The sequence below is a fragment of the Suricata suricatta genome, chromosome 7, assembly GCF_006229205.1.
Source record: "Suricata suricatta isolate VVHF042 chromosome 7, meerkat_22Aug2017_6uvM2_HiC, whole genome shotgun sequence".
Taxonomy (NCBI): domain Eukaryota; kingdom Metazoa; phylum Chordata; class Mammalia; order Carnivora; family Herpestidae; genus Suricata; species Suricata suricatta.
The window spans coordinates 101,936,147-101,956,740 of NC_043706.1; the positions used below are offsets into that span (position 1 = coordinate 101,936,147).

At 37.0% G+C, this 20,594-nt stretch overlaps 1 protein-coding gene across 1 annotated transcript in view; it reads left to right on the forward strand.

The window, feature by feature from the left end:
- The first annotated feature begins 610 nt into the window (after positions 1-610).
- SLC35F1 (solute carrier family 35 member F1) overlaps positions 611-20,594 on the forward strand; it is a 182,126-nt gene continuing 162,142 nt past the window's right edge. Inside the window, exons 1-2 of the mRNA XM_029943216.1 lie at positions 611-766; positions 14,099-14,172. Coding sequence (XP_029799076.1) covers positions 611-766; positions 14,099-14,172 — 230 coding nt within the window. The remainder of the gene's footprint in view (positions 767-14,098; positions 14,173-20,594) is intronic.

The window sequence follows — 20,594 nt, forward strand, 5'->3', positions numbered from 1 at the left end:
AAATAGGCCAATTTTCACTGCAAAGAAATATTTCAATGTGCAGAATTACCAGAGGGAAGAACATTTTCTCTTGATTTCCATTTTGGAGTTAAATTTACAGAAAACAGACTCTACTTCTCAAGGAAAAATAGTTGTGACTTTTTTTCTCTTTTCCCTTTTGCATGAAGAGGTCCAGGACACTATTTTTTTAAAATTATTGTTGCTGCTTATAAACTTTCCAAATATGAAAAATAATAGATTCTTCAATTTATTGATAGACTGGTTAACTTCTAAAGGTAACCTTATACATCTGCTCTGACCTCCCTTGCCACAGTCCTTGAGCCTAGGGCCTTGTAATGGGCACTCCCTGGATGCCCAGTAGCTGCCTGGCATGGTCAGCTTGAATGATTTAGTGCTCTATTTTTTGGAAGTATTGGCCTTTCTGTCCATTGCAAGCCTCCTTGTTTTGTTCTGTTCTGTTCTGTTTTTGTTTTTGTTTTTTTTCTGAGCCTTCTTGGCTTATTCTGTCCCATCCTTTCCTGTATCTTGTTATCTTTCCCCCCAATGTCTCTGAGACCATCAGGGCAGTCTTAATGTGAATGTCTCCATCTATCTATCTCCTTTCTGGAAGATGAAACACAAGCCAATTTTGAAAGCTCAGATCCTTATGAAATCTGAAGTTAATAAAGACATATTGGCAAAAGAAATAGATTACAGCATCATCAGAAGAAGAGAGTGCATGTGCAGGACTAGCCTTGACACCATATTCAGAAGTGAAATGCTTAAGGTGAGTGCTGGTCCTTAGAGAAGAACAGGGTTAGACAAAGTCAAGGTCTTGCTTCAGAGAGGAAAGCATTTGGGTTGCATCTTACAGTCTGTTATCTCATTACCTACTATGAAAGTCTTTTCCCTGCCTTTGGGATGTTTGTTTTATCATCTGTCAAGTCCAGTTGGAGACAGGGAATTAGAAATGGTGTTGGCTGCCTCCAGCTCTGATGCAACATTCTGGGAGCACGAGAGCCAGTAATGTGTTGGTCCACAAAAGAGCTGCTCACAGTGTCAGGGAGTTGATGAAAGTGGGTCAGTAAATAGTGCCAAGACCCACAATGATGCCGTACATGAGGCAGAGTTTAATAAATAGAATCCCAGGGTGACTTTAAGGTGGAGACCTAGACAGAGGTGACCTAACGTGGACACTCTGTTTGTCTCTGCTTTCATTGCATGACACTGTGAGGCAGGCCTCTCCTACTGTGTGGAGAGAGGGACTAGAATCTAATGACAGGTGAAAGAAGATCCCTTGATACCTGGATAGAGGTGTATAAGTGGACTATACAGTTTTAGAGACCTGCTAGCAGAGGAAGTGAACATCAGTATCTTCTTTCTCTTTCTTCTCTTCTTCCTCCTCCTGCTCTCCTTCCTCTTCCTCTTTATTTTTCTATTTTGACTTTTGTCTTTAATATTGTCAAACCAGGGATTAAAACTTGAATGTTGACTTTCTGTTCTGTCTGTCAAAGTGAAGGATAAAACTGGAAAGCTTGCTTCTTAACAGAGGTTATACAAAGGCTAAATCAGTGACAAAGATCAATTAGGTAGAGATTAAGAACAAGAATGTGATTTCTCTATGGGCTTATGAGTAAACAATTCCCCCCCTTTATTATGATGTGTATTGTTAAAATAGCCATGGACCACACTAGGTATTTTGAAAGCTTCCTGCCACATACCTTCTTCTTTAGTGTATAAGCCTTCTTGGGACACGAGTATATCAAAGAGTCATTAAAACTCAACAGTAGTCAAAATTCAAGTATGGTTCTTAGTTACTAATATACCAATAAACTAAGAAGTTTATAGTCCTTCTGTCTTACAGAATTATTCTTCAGGTTATAAATTCTTTGTCAATCATAGCATTCTCTTTAAAATGTCATTCAAAAACCTTCAGTGCCACTTGAACTCTATATTTCTACAGCAGAAATTTTATTTATGTTGTTTAACACAAAGATGCATCTAAAGAGGATGATTGAAGCATTGTAAATCTCCACTTTTGGAAGCTTTGGTATGGAGGGTACGGGCCATCTGTCATTCAGGACCCTGCCCAGGTCCTTCATTTGGCTTCACTGCTCTGCAGGCCCCCTGAACCTCCCACTTGCTCCACAGTCTGGTTGGATTTCAGCATCTGTCTCTGCATGCACACAGAGTTAACACCTGCTGGTTTCCAAACATTCTGAAGACCCTTGCTGTTCATGGAGTGAAAGGGGATTGGAGCTTGAACAGCATATTTGGGTCATTTCTGACACTCACTACAACTAAGTACACTGTACAAAATTCATATTATCTCCAACATGGTTCCTTCACCAAGTCTCCTTGAAATATTTTTGCAGAGGGGAAATAGCACCAGGAGCTGACCACCTATTTCACATAACTGGGAGATGGGATGATCTTCAATCACATCTTCCTCATAGGCCCAGAAACCAGATATTCACTTCTGCCAAAGATCCTGTAAAAGACTGTGTTGCCTGGGTTCTCACTCCTTGTGCTGGGCTTTAGGGAAAACTAGGACACAAAGGAGCAGAAGCCTTTAGGTTATTGACATCATGTGATCAACTCTGGGGGCTGGCATTGACAAACAAACACTACCATGGAAAGACAGTCTGTCATTTTTTTAAATGTGTTTTTGTTTATTCTGAGAGAGAGAGAGGAGAGGGGAGAGAGGGAGGTAGAGAGATGAGTGGAGAAGGGGCAGACCTCTTTGTGTGGCAGTGTGGCCAGTACCATGCTGCCAGCATGGAGTCCGAGATGGGGCTCAAACTCATGAACCATGAGATCATGACCTGAGCTGAGATCAAGAGTCATTTGTTTAACTGACTGAGCCACCCAGGCTCCCCAAAAGACTGTCTTACAATACTTTCCCCAATATGCTCCACTGTGAGCATGTAGTATCTTTTCTCATTGCCTGCCCGTAGCTGACCATACTATACTATAAATTAGCATCTTTAAAAATAGCTCTCTTGGTGTTAGCAATGGTCTACATTTACCTTAGAATAATTGTAAAGAATCCACATGTTTCCCTACCATTATCTTGCCTGCAATCTATACTTAATTAACACATTAAACACACTGTTCTTCCTGTATCTGCTCCATCTTTAAAGATGTAGACATAGAATTGTCCCCATAGTGCAGAAACATTTAACATAACTTATTAGAAAGTATCTTCTAATTTTTTTAAGTGCCTTTATTTGGAATTTTTTGGTCTCTATACTAACATGCATGCCTTGGTGGGAATAAAACATTTTTTTCTTTCAGTTTCTAATTTTATTAGACTTAAATCACAGTATTTATATCTTGAAGGAATTTTTATACTAATTGAGGGTGGAGCCTCGTTTCTCCTCCATTAACCCATCCCCTCCCACCTCTCCCTTTTTGTTCTTAAAAGCTCCTAAAGCAGTTCAGGAGTCTTGCGCCACTTACAGACATATTCTTGCAATGAATATTTCCATAAATATGAAATGTGAAAGTGCTTGCACATGTGTTCTGGGATTATCAACTGAACCAAAAATTTATGTGCCAAACATGAAAGGGTGAGTGAGTCAGATAACTGAGGCCTCTTATGACTCTCATGGATATATCTCAGAAAGCACCGGGAAGGCCCAGAAGAGAACATTTCATAAGAAAGCATTTTATGAAATATGTATCACAGAAGCCGTCATATTCTGTTCTTCAAAGAGTCTCATTTCTCACCTTCCTCAGATTGGCTGTGAAACTGGAATTTAGACTAGAAACTATCAATGCATTCCTAGCTAGGTAGCTTTTGCAGGTTCTTAACCTAGTCTCCTTTGATTTTATATGTCATTGTTTTAGAAAAATTAGCAATTGTCATATGAATAAGCTCTATTTTTCTAGATATTATGACACATGATATCTTGTCTATTTCATTTATCCTTCAGCATGTCATTTCAGTGCACTTTAGCTTTATAAACCTTTCTTTTTTGCCCCTACCCCAACCCTTCAGACTTCACTCACCACCCTTCCCCCAAGTCAAGGAAACTATAATTCTTGTCTGTAAAAAAAATGTCAAGCATTTTCCAAAGGAGTAGGAAAAGAGGAGATTTGAGGGGAAGCAAGATGCTTTACCCATGAATGACTCCTTAGCTAACAAAATGGAAATGAACTTTTCCAAGAGTGGAAGAGAGACCTTCTGTTCCAAATTTCCACAAAACAACTTAAATCTGCTTTCACGTTCTCTTGGCTTGGACTCAGAAGTACTTCTCAGCCATTTGGAGAGGGGTTCCCTTTTCCCACTTCAGTTTACTCCAGACCCTTCCATTCCACTTCTTCTAGCCCCACCCATTCCTTTTGTACCAAATGAATGACTCAGAGTCTTACCATATCAAAACACACTGGACTACCAGTGTACATACTTTACAAGCCTGCACTGTCCCTTGGAATCCAGAAGCTTAGTGGGTTTTATGTCATTCTTGGGCACAGAAATCCATACAAGCTAGGAGCCCTGGTTGCTGGGGTACAGCTTACCTAAGTGGTCTATTAAGGCATTCCACACTGATGTCTGCAATCTTCCCCTCCCTAGAGTGGCATGAGGGGTTGGGTCTCTAGCTCTTTCACTTGTAGAACCTGCCCTAGTCTTGAGAAATCCCTCATCCTGATACTTGTGTGCCCTCCTCCCGCTAGCTGATATCTGACTTTCCTACCCCTGACTCAATCCTCTCCATGGAATCAGAAACAAAAGGAACAATTTGTTTTAGCCTTCTGGTTTCCTTCTTAATATAAACTGTTCTGATGCTCGAGAACTCAAAACTGAAGAGAAAAAAATACAAAGGGAAAGCCACATAACTAAATGCCTCAATAAATTTTTTTTGTATCAATGTAAAGAAAATCTTAGGCTTTATTTTAGCCAGTCTCCTGAAGTTAATGTAATATCTGTCTCACTCAAGTAAGAAATGACCCAAGGTCTGTGTGACCTCTTATTCCCTCCAAGAGAAGATATCAGCAACCAAGTCATTAAACAAAACCCATTCTACTTTTTTCACTCATAAAACTTCATTAGATGAAGTTCTAAAATGTGCTTGAAAAATAATCTATCTTGCTCCAAGGAATTTAATTAGAACTCAATTAAATTAAGCAGAATGCATACATCATATTACATGTTGTACCTTGATTCATTTTATTTGCTATTTTCACTTTAAAGATGCAGTGGAATTATTTGGTCCTGCAGTATTCTATCCAAAATAATCCACTTCATGTGTAAACTAATTGGTCCTCAGGAGCACTAAGGGAAAGAAAACGTGTACATTAGTATGCTTGCCACGTACAACTCATTTGAATTTCACCTCATTGGCAGTGTTTGCTGGTGAGACAGGGACTTCAGGTATCAGTTTACCAGTACTTCCAGAAAAAGATAACTTTTTGGCCCTTCCCTTGTTTCCCATCAGACAAACACACATAAATGGATCAATACAGGAAAAGAAATGATATTTGGACTCTATTCAGACCACCTTCCCAGTCACTTTTAAAACTTTAAGTTGTCAAAGCAAAAGGACAGGTGATAGAAGCAAAAATAAATAAGTGCGATTACATCAAACTAAAAAATTTCTGTGGAGCAAAGGAAACAACCAAATGAAAAGGCAACCTACAGAATAGGAGGAAATATTTGCAAACCATATATCTGATAAAAGGGGTTAGTATCCAAAATATATAGTGAACTCCTACAACTCAATAGTAAAAATATGTGATTTTTTAAAAAATAATTGAAGGGTCTGAATAGATATTTTTTCAAAGCAAACATACAGATGGCCAACAGGTATATGAAAAGGTGCTGGATATCACTAATCACCAAGGAAATGCATATTAAAAGCACAATGAGATATAGCCTCACACCTGTTAGGATATCTGTCATCAAAAAGACAAGAAGTAGCAACTGCTGGCAAGGATGTGAAGAAAAGGGAGCCCTTGTATGCTATCAATGGGAATACAACTGGTGCGGCCACTGTAGGAAACTGTGAAGATTCCTCAAACAATTAAAAACAGAACTACCACATGATTCAGCAATCCCACTTCTGGATATATATCCAAAGGAAATAAAATAAGTATCTTGAAGAGGTATCTGCACTTTCATGTTCATTGCAACTGATTCATAGTAGCCACAATATGGAAACAACCTAAGTGTCCATCAGTTGATGGATGGTTAAAGATGTGTTGTTTGTGTTTATACATATTGGAATATTACTCAGCCATAAAAAAGGTAAAATTATTTTGCCATTTGACTTTAAAAAGTGGGACCCATAGAATCTGAGAGTAGAACAGTAGTTGCCCGGGGCAGGAGGGTAGAGGAGATGAGGAGATGCTGCTCAAAGAACAGTGACTTTAAGTTACAAGATGACTCAGTTCTGGGGATCTAATGTATAGCATGGTGATCATTGTTAATACTATTCTGTATACTTAAAATTTGCTAAGAGGGTTAATCTTAAGTGTTCTCACCACACACACCAAAAAGTGGTAACTGTGTGAGGTGATGGACCTGTTAATTAACTTGATCGTGGTAATCATTTCACAATGTATATGTATGGTAAATCAGCACATTGTATACCTTTAAGTAATCACATCAGAAAACCTAACTGTATCTAATTTGTGCTTGTCAGGAATACCTCAATAAAGCTGGAAAAATAAACATACAAAACTTTAGAACGCCAAGAAAACCAAGGACGGAGTTTGAAACTCTATTCTTTAGGAATATTTCAAAATACTAACATGTCTGGAAATTGCTTTGTGGTGGTTGTTAAGGAATAGATGTGCCACATTGGGATACAGTTGGTCTCAGTAACACAGTCTGAAGGGGACCCGTATCACATGAGTACTGCATAAGTACCACAGAAGGACGCTGACTTGATAGTTCGTTTTCCAGAAGGAGAGCCACAAGACTGTCTTTGCATTGTTGGTGGCCATGATCAGCTTAATACAACAGAAACCTTCCAAAGCGATATACTTCTGTGATTCAAGAAACAAAGAGGGAAAACAAGTGTCTTTTCTCTATATCTTCTTGATCTCAAATTGCTTGTAGCTGACGCATTCACAAGTAGCAGGTGAGATTAATACATGGAAAGAAATCACTTAGCCCAACATTTGACATATAGTAAACACTCAGTAACTGTTACCTAATAATAATAATGATCACTAATAAGGCCAAATGCTAAATATTCAAATGAATATTTCTGTCTTGGTTTACCAATGTGCTAAAGCTGTCATGCCGCCTTAGCATTGTTCTCAGTCACCAGGCTATGTCACTGCACTGAGCATTAGATATCTCCAACAACGTAGGTAGTGTGGAGGGGGCCGGTAGATAGATGTACCTTTAGTAAAAGATACTGTTAGAATTAGATTGGAGTGTTTATTTTTCAGCTCTTGAAGTTTTATTAATTTCCCCTTTGGTGGAGCTTGATTTTTTTTTTAATATTTTATTTATTTTGAGAGAGGGGATAGGGAACAGAGGATCTAAAGTGGGTTCTGTGCTGACATCAATAGGCCCAATGTGGGGCTCCGTGAGATCATGACCTGAGCCTAAGTCAGATGCTGAGCTGAGCCACCCCTTTGGTGGAATGTTAAAACACTGAATGAGGCCTTTCTCCTTTTGAAATTTGAAAGACAAAATCTTCACATTGTCTTTGTTGGTGTTTTGCCACGTACTCACTGGATGCCCTCTGGTTTTTGGACAGTTTGGAAACATTATTGCAGCTCTTAACAGGTAAAAAGGTGAAATGTGTCAAACCTCTGAAATTACTTGGATTTTTCCAAGTCTTGACATAAAAGGAAGGAAAGGTGGCTTGTAAATGGTTTCTACAGGTGACTAGTAAGTGACTGCTTTGCCCAGAAGTCCACATTGTGAAAGGGTGGCTGTAACAAGGCAGACTGGACTGAAGCCCTGGGGAAAGTTAAGAAGGCACTGGGCCTTGTCCCTTCCCACTGGGAGGGCGGCATTGCACCAAGTTGGGTATATCAGAATTCACCTTGTTGTGTTAACAGATTATTTCACAAATTTGCTCAAGTAGAATGGTGAGCATACAATCTATGGTTACTAAAGCAACCCTTCATTATTGTCTTTCTTCCTTCTTAAAGTGTCAGTAGGTCCCCACAACTCGAGGTCTAGACATTGTCTTCAGTCATGGCGTCATCAGTGGCTCCACTTGTACTATTCATCTCTTTCACATGGAATGTGAATTGAATGAGAACGCTCATTTTCAGAATACAAATTACTATGATGCCTGACATTTTTGTTTGGCTTGAACATTTTGTGCCTCAGGAGGCAAGCTGAGTTGTCTTTTAACAAATTCATCAATTTATGTACCAGCCCTCATCCCCCACTCAGTCTTTAAAAATCCTCCTTAGGGAGCACCTGGATGGCTCAGTTGATTAAGCATCCAATTCTTAATTTTGGCTCACGTCATGATCTCACAGTTAGTGAGTTTGAGCGCCATGTGGGGCTCCTTGGTAGCAGTGCAGAGCTTGCTTGGGATTCTCTGTCTCCCTCTCTCTCTGCCCCTCCCCTACTTGATCTGTCTCTCTCTTTCAAAATAAATAAATAACATTTAAAAATAGTAAAAATAAAAATGCTCCTTAGATTGCCCTGTCTCAGGAGCTCTCTCTCCCATACACCTTTCTGTTCTCTTCCATCTTAAAGGCAGCTGAGAACCTTTTGGGATTTTCCACTTAAAGATATTCCTTCCTTCTAATTGCCTTTTCCTTTAACCCTGAAGCATAGTGACAATAAAAGATTTTGTTTTTCTGTTACAGTAAAAGATTTTGTTTTTCTGTTACAATAAAAATTTCAATAGGTTGATTTTCTTTTCAATCATTATAATATTTAATTATGGTAAATATCCAATTTTGATTCTTACAGAAAAGTTTTTCTCTAGAGTAAATTTTGTCTAGCTCATGATGCAAAAGTTGGATTTTGGTATGATTTTGAGTTGTTTTTCAAGGCAGTCTGTCAGAGGTACTGAGACTTTATTGTCGGATCCTTGTAAAGGGGCAATCGGAGTCATCTTTTATGCAAAGAATGATGAGGAAAAATGTCAGCTAGCTTCCGCTCAGAGAATCCTTTTATGATTTGAAAGCAAAAGCCAGATATATTTGTCTTCTAAAATGAGGCCTAGCTTCCCTACCTTTTTATCCTGAGTTCTCTGCACATTCTTCTAAGTAAAAGGCATAATTGATTATTTCAGTTGATTATACATTTTTCAAGCAGGTTTTAATTGTGTGCAGGGAAGTTCAGCACTTAGTGGAATCTAATTTTCCCAATTTGCTCTACTTCAAATTCACTATAACACATGCATACAAATTTGGTAAATATGTGACAAAATAATGGAATTTGACATGAGTCTTTATTTTAGAAGAAAGTGAGTCACCAGTCTACTTGTACACTTTCTTTGTTTTTATTTGTTCAGTAGGTTTTAAAGTTAAATGTTATGGTTCACAAACATAATTAAAAATGCAAAGTTAAAAGCATTTTGTATTAAAAAATGTCAAAGTCATTTAAAAATGCATAAAGGAAAAAAACAGTAACACAGTCAGCCTAAAAATATCATCGTTGCTTTTCTATTCTCAAGAAGATGTTAGCAAGTGTGAGAAGGTCAAGTCAAAATTCCTATTAAAAATAAGATCTGTTAATTTCATAATAGTCATGTCATGTAAGACTCTTTAATATTCCTCATTTCTTTTTTGTTTTCCTTCTCCAATTTCTAAATGTCAATAATCCTTTAAATTTTGGATTTTGGGGAGTCAAAGTGTTAGTTAAAACTTGTGAAAATAAATCTGAGATGCATGCTAACGATATTTTCTCTAGTTTTTTCTAAATGCATCATAATGCAATCTTATAGATTTAAGAAGTCAATAAGAGTATCATACTTCTAAAATGTTACCAAAAGGTAATAAGAGCTATTATTCTGAACATCAGCCAGATACTGTAGTAGAGAGACAGTTACATAAACCATCTTATTTAGTTGTTATGATAGCCCTGTGAGGTATGTATTATTATCCCCATTTTACAGATGAATAAAATGAGTCTCAGCAATTAGTGGCAGAGGAAGATCCATTTTCAAAACATGTTTTGGTTTTATGACACCAGGCAGATTGTCTGGAGGAAGATGACAGAGGTTCTTACTCTCCAAGCTAATGATTAAAAACTTATCTTTTAAGTCAATAAAGTGAGAGTACCCATCTCAAGGGAGAATACAAAATGATTCCCTGGAATCCAGGAAGAAAACTATCATCATGTTATATTTAAAAGAAAAAAAATATTTATTTTATACATGGAAAAAATAAGTAAGTAATGAAGCTTAACTAAATTTTAATGTATAAATTGCCCCTGGTGCACTCAATTTGTACATGAAATGGTTGAACTTTTTTCTTACCTGCTGTATAATTTTATTTTTCTTTTCTTTATCTTTTGTTTTGTTTTTCTGTTTTACTCCTTCTCTTCTTTCTCTTTCTTTCTTTTTTAATAACAGCTTTATTGAGATGTAATTCATGTACTGTACCATCTACTTATTTAAAGTAGACAATTCAGGGGCGCCTGGGTGGCTCAGTTGGTTAAGCCTCCAACTTGGGCTCAGGTCAGATCTCACGTTCATGGGTTCGAGCCCCGTGTCAGGCTCTGTGCTGACAGCTAGCCTGGAGCCTGTTTCAGATTCTGTGTCTCCTTCTCTCTCTGACCCTCCCCCTCTCATGCTCTGTTTCTTCTGTATCAAAAATAAATAAAAAAACATTAAAAAATGTTTTAAGTATACAATTCAATGATTTTTAGTATATCAGTATTTAGTGTACAGATATTTGCAACTAACAAACACCACAGTCAGTTTTAGAACATTTCATAACCTCAAAAAGAAACTCAATACTCTTTTGGTAAAACCTACCTATATTCCCACCCTCTCAGCCCTAAGCAACCAACTCTCTATTCTTGTCTCTGTAAATTTGTCTATTCTGGACATTTCATATAGAAGGAATTAAGTAATATGTGGTCTTCTGTGACTGGCTCCTTTAGATGGTCAACTCTTTTAAGGTATATGAGATTCTTCGGCAGAGGAGTGGGTATTCTGCTTTCAGAGTGGTTTCGTGGCAGCCTCCTGACTTCAATCAGTTAATATGGGTCTAGTCAAGAATCTGGTGATTATATCACTAACTAAATTTCACAAAGAAGATTGTGTTTTAAAACTGATTCCTGCACAAAACCCCAGAGCCAAAGATAATACCCAACTGTGCCAGAAAGAAATAACAAGAAAAAAATTACTCAGTTGAATCTTCTCTTATTCTTTTCTTAAATATTTATTTGCTTTGAGAGAGAGAGAGCAGTGGGAGGGGCAAGGAGAGGGGGAGAGAGAGATTCCCAAGCAGGTTTTGTGTCAGCACCCAGCCCAATATGGGGCTCCATCTCATCAACTATGGAAGCATGACCTGTGCTGAAATCAAGAGTTGGGCTCGATTAACTGAATGAGCCACCCAGGGGCCCTGAGACTTCTCTTATTCTTAATCTGACCTTTCTTCATCAGCCACATTGCAAAATAAAACACAACACACAATGAAATCTAATCATATGAAACAAAAATATCAATTTAAATTTGTCAATATGTCATAGATAATCTCAAATATGAATCTGCTTGTATACTTATTAAAGATGGGCTTCTTTCTTAAGATATAACCTGACACAATCTTAGCAAGCAAGTAAAAGCTAAACAACCAAAACATAAATATAACTTTTGCAGATTTGTTAGAGGGTTATGTTAAGTCATCAATCCATTACTCTTAAAAATTCCATTACATGTAATAAAAATTATTTAATTAGTATCAATTGGTATTTCTTACTTATTAGTAAATAAATGATCAAAATCCTTATACTATTGGAGAAATTCTTCTTCCTATCACTGTAAAGATAGCTATAATCTCAAGAAAAACAAGTGGTAACAGACTAAAACATTCGTTTGTCAACAAATAGTATTGAAAGATATATAGAAAGCCATGCTGATGATTTGAAGAAGCAAGTATTATGAGACTGTAGATTTGCAACGTTAGGATAAAAGTCAGGTGTATGCCTAGGGGCGCATAGGTAGCTCAATCGGTTAAGCATCTGACTTCAGTTCAGGTCATGATCTCATGGTTTATTAGTTGGAGCCCTGCATCAGGCTCTGTGCTGACAGCTCAGAACCTGGAGCCAGCTTCGGATTCTGTGTCTCCCTCTCTCTCCCCCTCCTTTGCTTTCACTTTGTCTTTCTCTCTCAAAAATAAATAAACATTAAAAAACTTTAAATAAGAAAATCAGGTGTGTGCCTAGGTTAGAGGTGGATGTATTATGAAGCTAATGGAGTTTCAGGATGTCACACTTACACAGAGGTTTGGTTCTTCATCTTGCCTCTTAATGAAACTTTTCTCCATAATAAAAAGATTTGATTCTAACTAATTGAATGAACAGAGAAACTTGGAGACATTGTGGCAAGAGCTTATTTTACTTCTCTTGTTCAGAAATTCTAAAGAACAATTCCTGCTGAATTAAAACTCTATCCCCTGATGTAGGTTCTGCTGCTGCTTACCCATTTTTATCCATCTCCGCTGTCATGATTCTCACTGGTCACCCAAGTTTCCATGTGTCAGTCTCTGCTTCTGAGACAGCATAGAATTCTCTTTCCTGGAATGGCATGCCAGTTTCTCAGTAACAAATTACATCTCTTCCATTATTTAAATCAAATGAACCAACAAAAGACTCAAAACTATGCTCTCCATGAAACCCAGATTTGCCTTGTTTAATTTTAAGATTAAAATGATCCCAATAACTTCAAGCAATTTTATATAAACCTACTTAAATATATAGGAATTTTTATGTTCTCTATTCATATAGTTTCACTTTAATGGTCCATATCTCTGTAAACTTCTTGGAGGCAGGGGCCAAACATTCCTTTCTCATAACCTGAACTTAGCATGCCTTGGCAAATGTTACTGACTGATCTATTTCTCAGCAGCTGATCCTGTAACTCACAGAGTTTGCATATAATAAATGAGCAAACATTGCTGGTAACTCATCTACTGAGAGTTTAATCAAATACACAAAAGGAATAGACTTTAATATTAAAGATACTAATTTTAAGAGTTGATGACTATAGGGGCACCTGCATGGCTCCATTGGTTGAGCCTCCAGCTTCGGCTCAGGTCATGATCTCAAGCCACCCCACACTCCTACTCCATCCCATCCCCATGCTGACAGCTCAAAGCCTAGAGACTGTTTCTCATTCTGTGTCTCCCTCTCTCTCTGCCCCTGCCCCACTCATGCTCTGTCTCTATCTCTGTCTCAAAAATAAATAAACATTAAAAAAAAAGAGTTGATGACTCAACTGATGAATGGATCAAGAAGATGTTGTTTATATATACAATGGAATACTACATGGCAATGAGAAAGAATGAAATCTGGCCATTTGTAGCAATGTGGATGTAACTTGAAGGTGTTATGCTAAGTGAAATAAGTCAGGCAGAGAAGGACAGATACCATATGTTTTCACCACTAAGTGGAACAGGAGAAACTTACCAGAGGACCATGGAGGAGGGGAAGGGGAAAAAATAGTTGGGGGGAAGGAGGGAGGCAAACCATGAGAGACTCTTGAATATTGAGAACAAACTGAGGGCTGATGGGGGTGAGGGAGAGGGGAAGGAGGTAGATGGGCATGGAGGAGGGCACTTGTTTGGATGAGCCCTGGGTGTTATATGGAAACCAACTTGACAATAGACTATAAAAGAAATGATTATACATCAGCATCTTCTAAACGTAAGTCAAAATTATGGAACAGAAGGAAATTTAACACTAATTATCTTAGCCTAATTTACCCAGAAAGCAGAGACTTATATGCTTGTACTTTGTTTAAAGATAAGGAGCAGACATGAGGAAGAAATGAGAGAGAGATCATACAAGGGCACAGAGTACCTACTGCACAGACCATCTTGTGAGGCAGGATCTTTTCAGAGAACCTGAAGAAGTGACTGCTTTTCGGGACATTCTGCCTAGGGGAGAAAGAAGGAAGAATTTATCTGTCTGCTGTAGTTTCCTAGTGGTCAAGTGCAATAATTTCCCTGCATTTTGCAGTTGCTGATGAGTGAGCACCAAGCAGATTCCCACAATCTGCATCCATGTGGAATCCCCAGGGTCGAAGGCACAAGGTATACAGAAAGAGCATGAGGCATTGGGCCACTGGGCTGTGCCCACATATTGTTGATTGTAGCCTATGCAGTGTTGGAGGAGCCACCATTGGAGCTACAGTAAGTGACTAGAGATCTTGGAGATGAGTAAGACAAAAGGATTTGAAGGCAGGACTTAAGAGGTGTCTAAACACTCACTAATTATAATATACTTACTTTGTATTAAGGAACCAATCCCCAAAGTAGAAGATGTCCAAGATTATGAAGCTTAATTAGTGGAACTGAAGAGCCAGGGGCTTCTAAATCCCTATTTGGTGCCTTTTCACTCTTCTGTGCCACTTCTCTAGATACACATGTATAATTTACATGCACAGCTGTGACTCATCCTCTCATACTAGAGTTTCAAATGTCTCCTACACTTAGTGCCTTATAGACTCACTGAAATAATTGCTTAGAAGGGTTTTTGTGGATTACTTGGTTTCCTCTAAAAACCAAAACAAACCCAAACCAAAACTTGCTACCACAGAACCAGAGAACAGTTTAAATTCCATGAATATAGAATCTGAAGGAAAGGAACTCTTAATTAGTGTTAAACCTGTAGGATTGAGTTGTTGCTTCTTGCCTAATGATATAAGTCTAATTAACACTTAAATGTGATAAAAATCTTTCAGCAAAGCACTTTAGGAAGCCAATGTCCTAACTTCTGAGAACATGAATCTTTTCAAAGAACACAGTAGAACACACATTTCTCCAACGTTCAAGTGAAATTGTTTTTAGTCAAGGAAGTTTACCTAAGTTTTCTTTATATATGTATATCTGAATTCATATGCTGACCCAAATCTAACATGGCTTGCCTGAGAATAGCTATAAGATGAAGATGTCTCTACAGAAAGGTTGATGTGCTCTGATTCAAGATGAAAATATAATTGTTTCACTCTCATGCCAAAGAATTACAAAGTAATATGATTATATAACACTATGTTGAAAATCTTCATACTCTTTTAAAAGAATGTATTCTTATAACTGAGAGAAGAAAACAAGGTTCAATTCATGTTTTATTTTAAATCCTATTATTTTGAATATCTAATTTGTGATAAGTTTATTCACAGGGTTCTAAAGTCTATTTCTTTAACAGAATAAAGTGCTTGTGGTAATGGTTATGTCAGTCTTTATGAATATAAGCTGTATTATAATAGATATTCGGCTTCCAGCAGCACTATTTTTCCTGAGACTCATGCATTTTTCATTGTCTAGTAGTTCTGAATTTAAAGTGGATAGGATGTCCTTTTAAATGCATAAACAAAGAAGATGAAAATGTGTATCATAGTCTCCACTCAATTTCTGCTGCTAAAATTATAGGACCTATGTTTCTTATGTTAGAATGCATCTGGTGTGTTAGTCTATATATTGCATGAATAACCAACAGTTCCCTGTGCAGAATTCCACCCAGCACCATATTTAGTATCATTTTTGCAAGATAGCACCTCACCAGGCTTGTTCAGAAAGGCAACAGGAAGTAGCTTATTAATCTCAGTGTCTAACTAGAAAATGGAATACAGTAAAAACAACGTTTGCTTTCTTTCAAAACTAGTAGTTTTTCAAGATAAGATAAGCAGCCATCTTTCAAGCCTTCTAGGATTTTGCCTTCTTCTATTTATAAATATTTGTTCGCTCATAAACATGTTTGTTCATTCTGTATTATTAAGCATCTATTTCTTTTCCATCCAGCAATGCTCAAGGCACCAGGAACATAGAAGTGAATACAATACATTTCTTTCTTTTCAGGAGCTTATGAGTTACACAATATGGTGAGTACAAATAGAGATAGGAGCATATAGATGAGGGCTTTGGGGAACAAGGAGTAGCCAAAGGGAGGCTTTCTGGAGATTATGGGTCTTGAGATTATGAAGAGTGAGGTGAAGATACTACAGATCTACTGGTGGTTACCTATGGGAAAAAGTATAGTTCAGAGGCATAAGACAATAATAAATAAACTGAAAAGATCCTAAAACAGAGAGGTGATAGGGAGAACATTTTGCGGAACAGATCACCAAAAGTATTTGCCCAGTGCTTAAAGACAACACAAGAGAATTTGATGAAATGAAAATGGCAAGGGTGGGGAGGAGAAATTAACAGAGTTTAATATCTAATTCAACATCTAGATTTCTTTATATTTTTATTTATTTACACTTATTTTGCTTTGGTGACTAGTAACTTAGCTCAGATATGTAGACTACAATAGCTACAGTATCAAGCTTCCTGTGGCTGGGGAAGAACTCATAATAAAAGGCTCCTTCCATTTCTTCCTGTTTTACAAGTCATGTTTATTAGCATGACTGATAAAATAATAATTGCATTTTGTTTCAAATCATATCAGAGCAGCAAGATGACATGGTCACTAATTAGAAGAAGAAATTGATTACCATAGATTTGCTGTTTTGTTTCGCTGATGAAGCAAGCATAAGTCTGCATTGATCTGTTGAAAGGCACACATTCCAGAGGTCTTGGTGGAAAGAGTTTTCATTAGTTAGTCTGACTGGCTTTTATTGTCTTCACCTTCCTCAGAATATTTCTGGAACCTAGCAACTTAGGTTTCTAACACTGTGCACTGTGCTTTTGTGGGGCAAAGACTTATTTATTTATTTATTTATTTATTTATTTATTTATTTAAGGGTGGTATACCATAGTAATTAAGAAGTTGGGAATTTGAGTCATATAACCTAATTTCCATCCAAACTCTTCCCCATGCTAGCTCTCTGATCTTGAGGTGGTTGTTTAACCCCTCTAAGCATCAATTTACTTATCTATAAAAATTTAATTATATATGAAATAGTAATATCTGTTATAAGCTGTTTTATATAAGCTTAATGACAACCACAAAGCAAAAGCCTGAAGTAAATATACAAAAGGTAAAGAGAAAGGAATATAAGCATACCATTACAGAAAGTCATCAAACCACAAAGGAAGAAAGCAGGAGACAAACAAAGAAACAGAGAACTATGAAGATAACCAATAAGCAATGAACAAAATGGCAACAACTACACACTTTTCAATAATTACTTTATTTTTTTTTATTTTTTAAACGTTTACTTATTTTTGGTAGAGAGAGACACAGAGTGTGAGCGGGGGAGGTTTCAGAGAGAGAGGGAGACACAGAATCTGAAGCAGGCTCCAGGCTCTGAGCTGTCAGCAAAGAGCCTGATGCGGAGCTCAAACCCACGAGCTGTGAGATCCTGACCTGAGCTGAAGTCTGCCGCTTAACCGACTGAGCCACCTGGGCGCCCCTATAATTACTTTAAATGTAAATAGACTAAATGTAAAAAGACTTTGGGTGGCTGACTGGTTAAAAAAATAAAGCCCATCTTTATGTTGCCTATAAGGGACTCATTTAGATATCAGGTCACACAGAGACTGAAAATGAAGAGACAGAAAAAGATTTTGCATGAAGAAACCACAAGAAATCTGGAGTAGATATACTTATGTCAGACAAAACAGAATTTAAACAAAAGACTACAACACCCAAAGATGGGCATTACATAATAATAAAGTGGTCAATTCAACAAGAGGATATAGAATTTGTAAATATTTGTGCACCCAACATAGAAGCACCTACATATATAAAAAAATACTAATACACCTAAAGGAGACAGAAATACCAGTATGATAATAGGGGATTTTCATAGTCCACTTATACCAATGGATAGATCATCCAGAGAGAAAATCAATAAGAAAACATTCACCTTAAGCAATACATTAGATCAGATGGACTTAACAGTTTTATATATATGGAACGTTCCATCACAAAGGGACAGAATACACATTATTCTCTGGTGCAATTAGAATAATTTTTAGGATAAGGAGCCTGGGTAACTCAGTTGGTTAAGCATCTGACTCTTTTTTTTAAATATATTTTTAAATGTTTTATTTATTTTTGAGAGAGAAAGAGACAGTGTGAGCAGGGGAGGGTCAGAGAGAGAAGGAGACACAGAATCTGAAGACAAGCTCCAGGCTCTGAGCTAGCTGTCAGCACAGCGCCTGATATGGGGCTCAAACCCACTAACTAAGAGATCATGACCTGAGCTGAAGCCGAGCTCAACCAACTAAGCCACCCAGGTGCCCTTAAGCATCTGACTCTTAATTTCGGCTCATGTCATGATCTCAGGTTCATAAGATCGAGTCCTGAGTCCGGTTCTGCACCTACAGCACCAGAGCCTGCTTGGGATTCTGTCTCTCCTCTTCTCTCTCTGCCCCTCCCCAACTCTTGCTGTCTCTCAAAATAAGTAAATAAACATTAAAAAAGAGAATGGGGCACCCAGGGTTAAGCCTCTGACTCTTGATATTGGCTCAGGCCATTATTTCACAGTTGTGGGATCGAACCCCACATCAGGCTTTATGCTGATCATGGAACCTGCTGTGACTCTTTCTTTCCTTTTCTCTCACCCCTCCCTTGCTCTCATGCTCTTTTTCTCTCTCAAAATAAATAAATTGGAAAAAAAGAACATTTTCTAGGATAAATCATATATTAGGCCACAAAACAAGTCTTAATAGATTGAGTCTTTAAGAAGGTTGAAATCATATCAAGCATCTTTCCTGACCACAATAGTAGAAATTTTTATATAAAGGAAATCGGAAAATTCACAAGTATGTAGCAATTAAACAAGATGCTACTGAACAACCAATGAATCAATGAAGAAATAGAAAAAGTAAAAAAAAAAACTTGACACAAATGAAAACACAAATATTTATACCAAAATTTGTGGGGGCAAAAGCTGTTCTAAGAAGGAAGTTCATGGCAAAAGAGTGCCTATCTCAAAAAGCTTTTTGAAAAATATTTTTTAAAAATTTTTCAAAAAAGAAAAGGTTCAAATAAATAACCCAACTTAAACCTCCTTTGTACCTTGAAGGAAATAAAGGAAAGAAATAAAGATTAGAACAGAAATAAATGAAACAAAGACCAAAAAGGCAATAGAGAAAATCAATGAAACCAAGAGCTTGTTCTTTGAGAATACAAACAAAATTGACAAACCTTTGGTTATACTCATGAATAAAAAAGGACAGAGAACTTAAATAAAATTAGACACAAAAGAGATTTTTACAGCTGATACCACAGAAATATGAAGGATCAGAAGAGATTTCTGTGAATAATTATATGCCAACAAAATTGACAAACTAGAAAATTGGATAAATTCCTAGAAACATACAACCTACTAAGATTGAATCATAATGAAATAGAAAATCTGGACAGACCAATTACTAGTAAGGACATTGAATTACTAATCAAACACCTCCAAACAAACTAAAGTCCAGAGCCAGGTGGTGTCACTGGTAAATTCAATCAAGCATTCAAAGAAGAATTTAACCAATCCTTGCTCAAGCTCTTCCAAAAAATAGAAGAGGAGGGAACTCTTCCAAACTCATTTTAGAGGCCAGTATTCCCCTCATACCAATCCAGACAAGGACATCAAAAGAAAAAAATTATAGGCCAATATGTCTGAAGAACATAGATGCAGAAATACTCAACAAAACATTAGCAAACCAAATTCAACAATACACTGAAAGGATTATACACCATGATCAAGTGGGATTTATTCCAGAGATGCAGGGAGGGCTCAACGTCTGCAAATCAGTCAGTGTGATACACCACATTAACAAAATGACAGAGAGAACTCATATGATCATCTTAATAGATACAGAAAAAGCATTAGACAAAGTTCAGCATTCTTTTATAAACCCTCATCAAAGAGGCTGTGGAGGGAATGTACCTCAGCATAATAAAAGTCATATGTGGCAAGCCCACAGCTAACATTATACTTTACAGTGAAAAGCTAAAATCTGATCCCTGAAGATGAAGAACAAGACCAGGATGCCTATACTTGCCACTTTTATTAAACACAGTATTGGAAGTCCTGGCCGGGGTAATTAGGCAAAAAAATAAAAAGAAATAAAAGGCATCTAAATTAGAAAAGAAGTAAAATTATCACTATTTGCAGATGACATGATATTATATAAACACTAAAAACTACATCAGAAACTGTTACAACTAATAAATGAATTCAGTAAAGTTGCAGGCTACAAAATCAATACACAAAAATGTGTTGCATTTTTTATTTATACTATTTTATTTATTATTATACATTCTATTTATACTATATACACTGATAGTAGACTATCAGAAAGAGAAATTTTATTTTTTGTTTTTAAGTTTTTATTTTGTATAGGTTTTTTTTGTTTTTAACAAAGATTTTATTTTTAAACTAATTTTTTTAAGCTGGAGAAAAAGCCTTTTTTTAAAAAATACTTTATTGTCAAATTGGTTTCCATATAACACCCAGTGCTCTTCCCCACAAGTGCCCTCCTCCATCACCACCACCTCTTTTCCCCCCTCCCCCTTTCCCTTCAACCCTCAGTTCGGTTTCAGTATTTAATAGTCTCTCAAGTTTTTT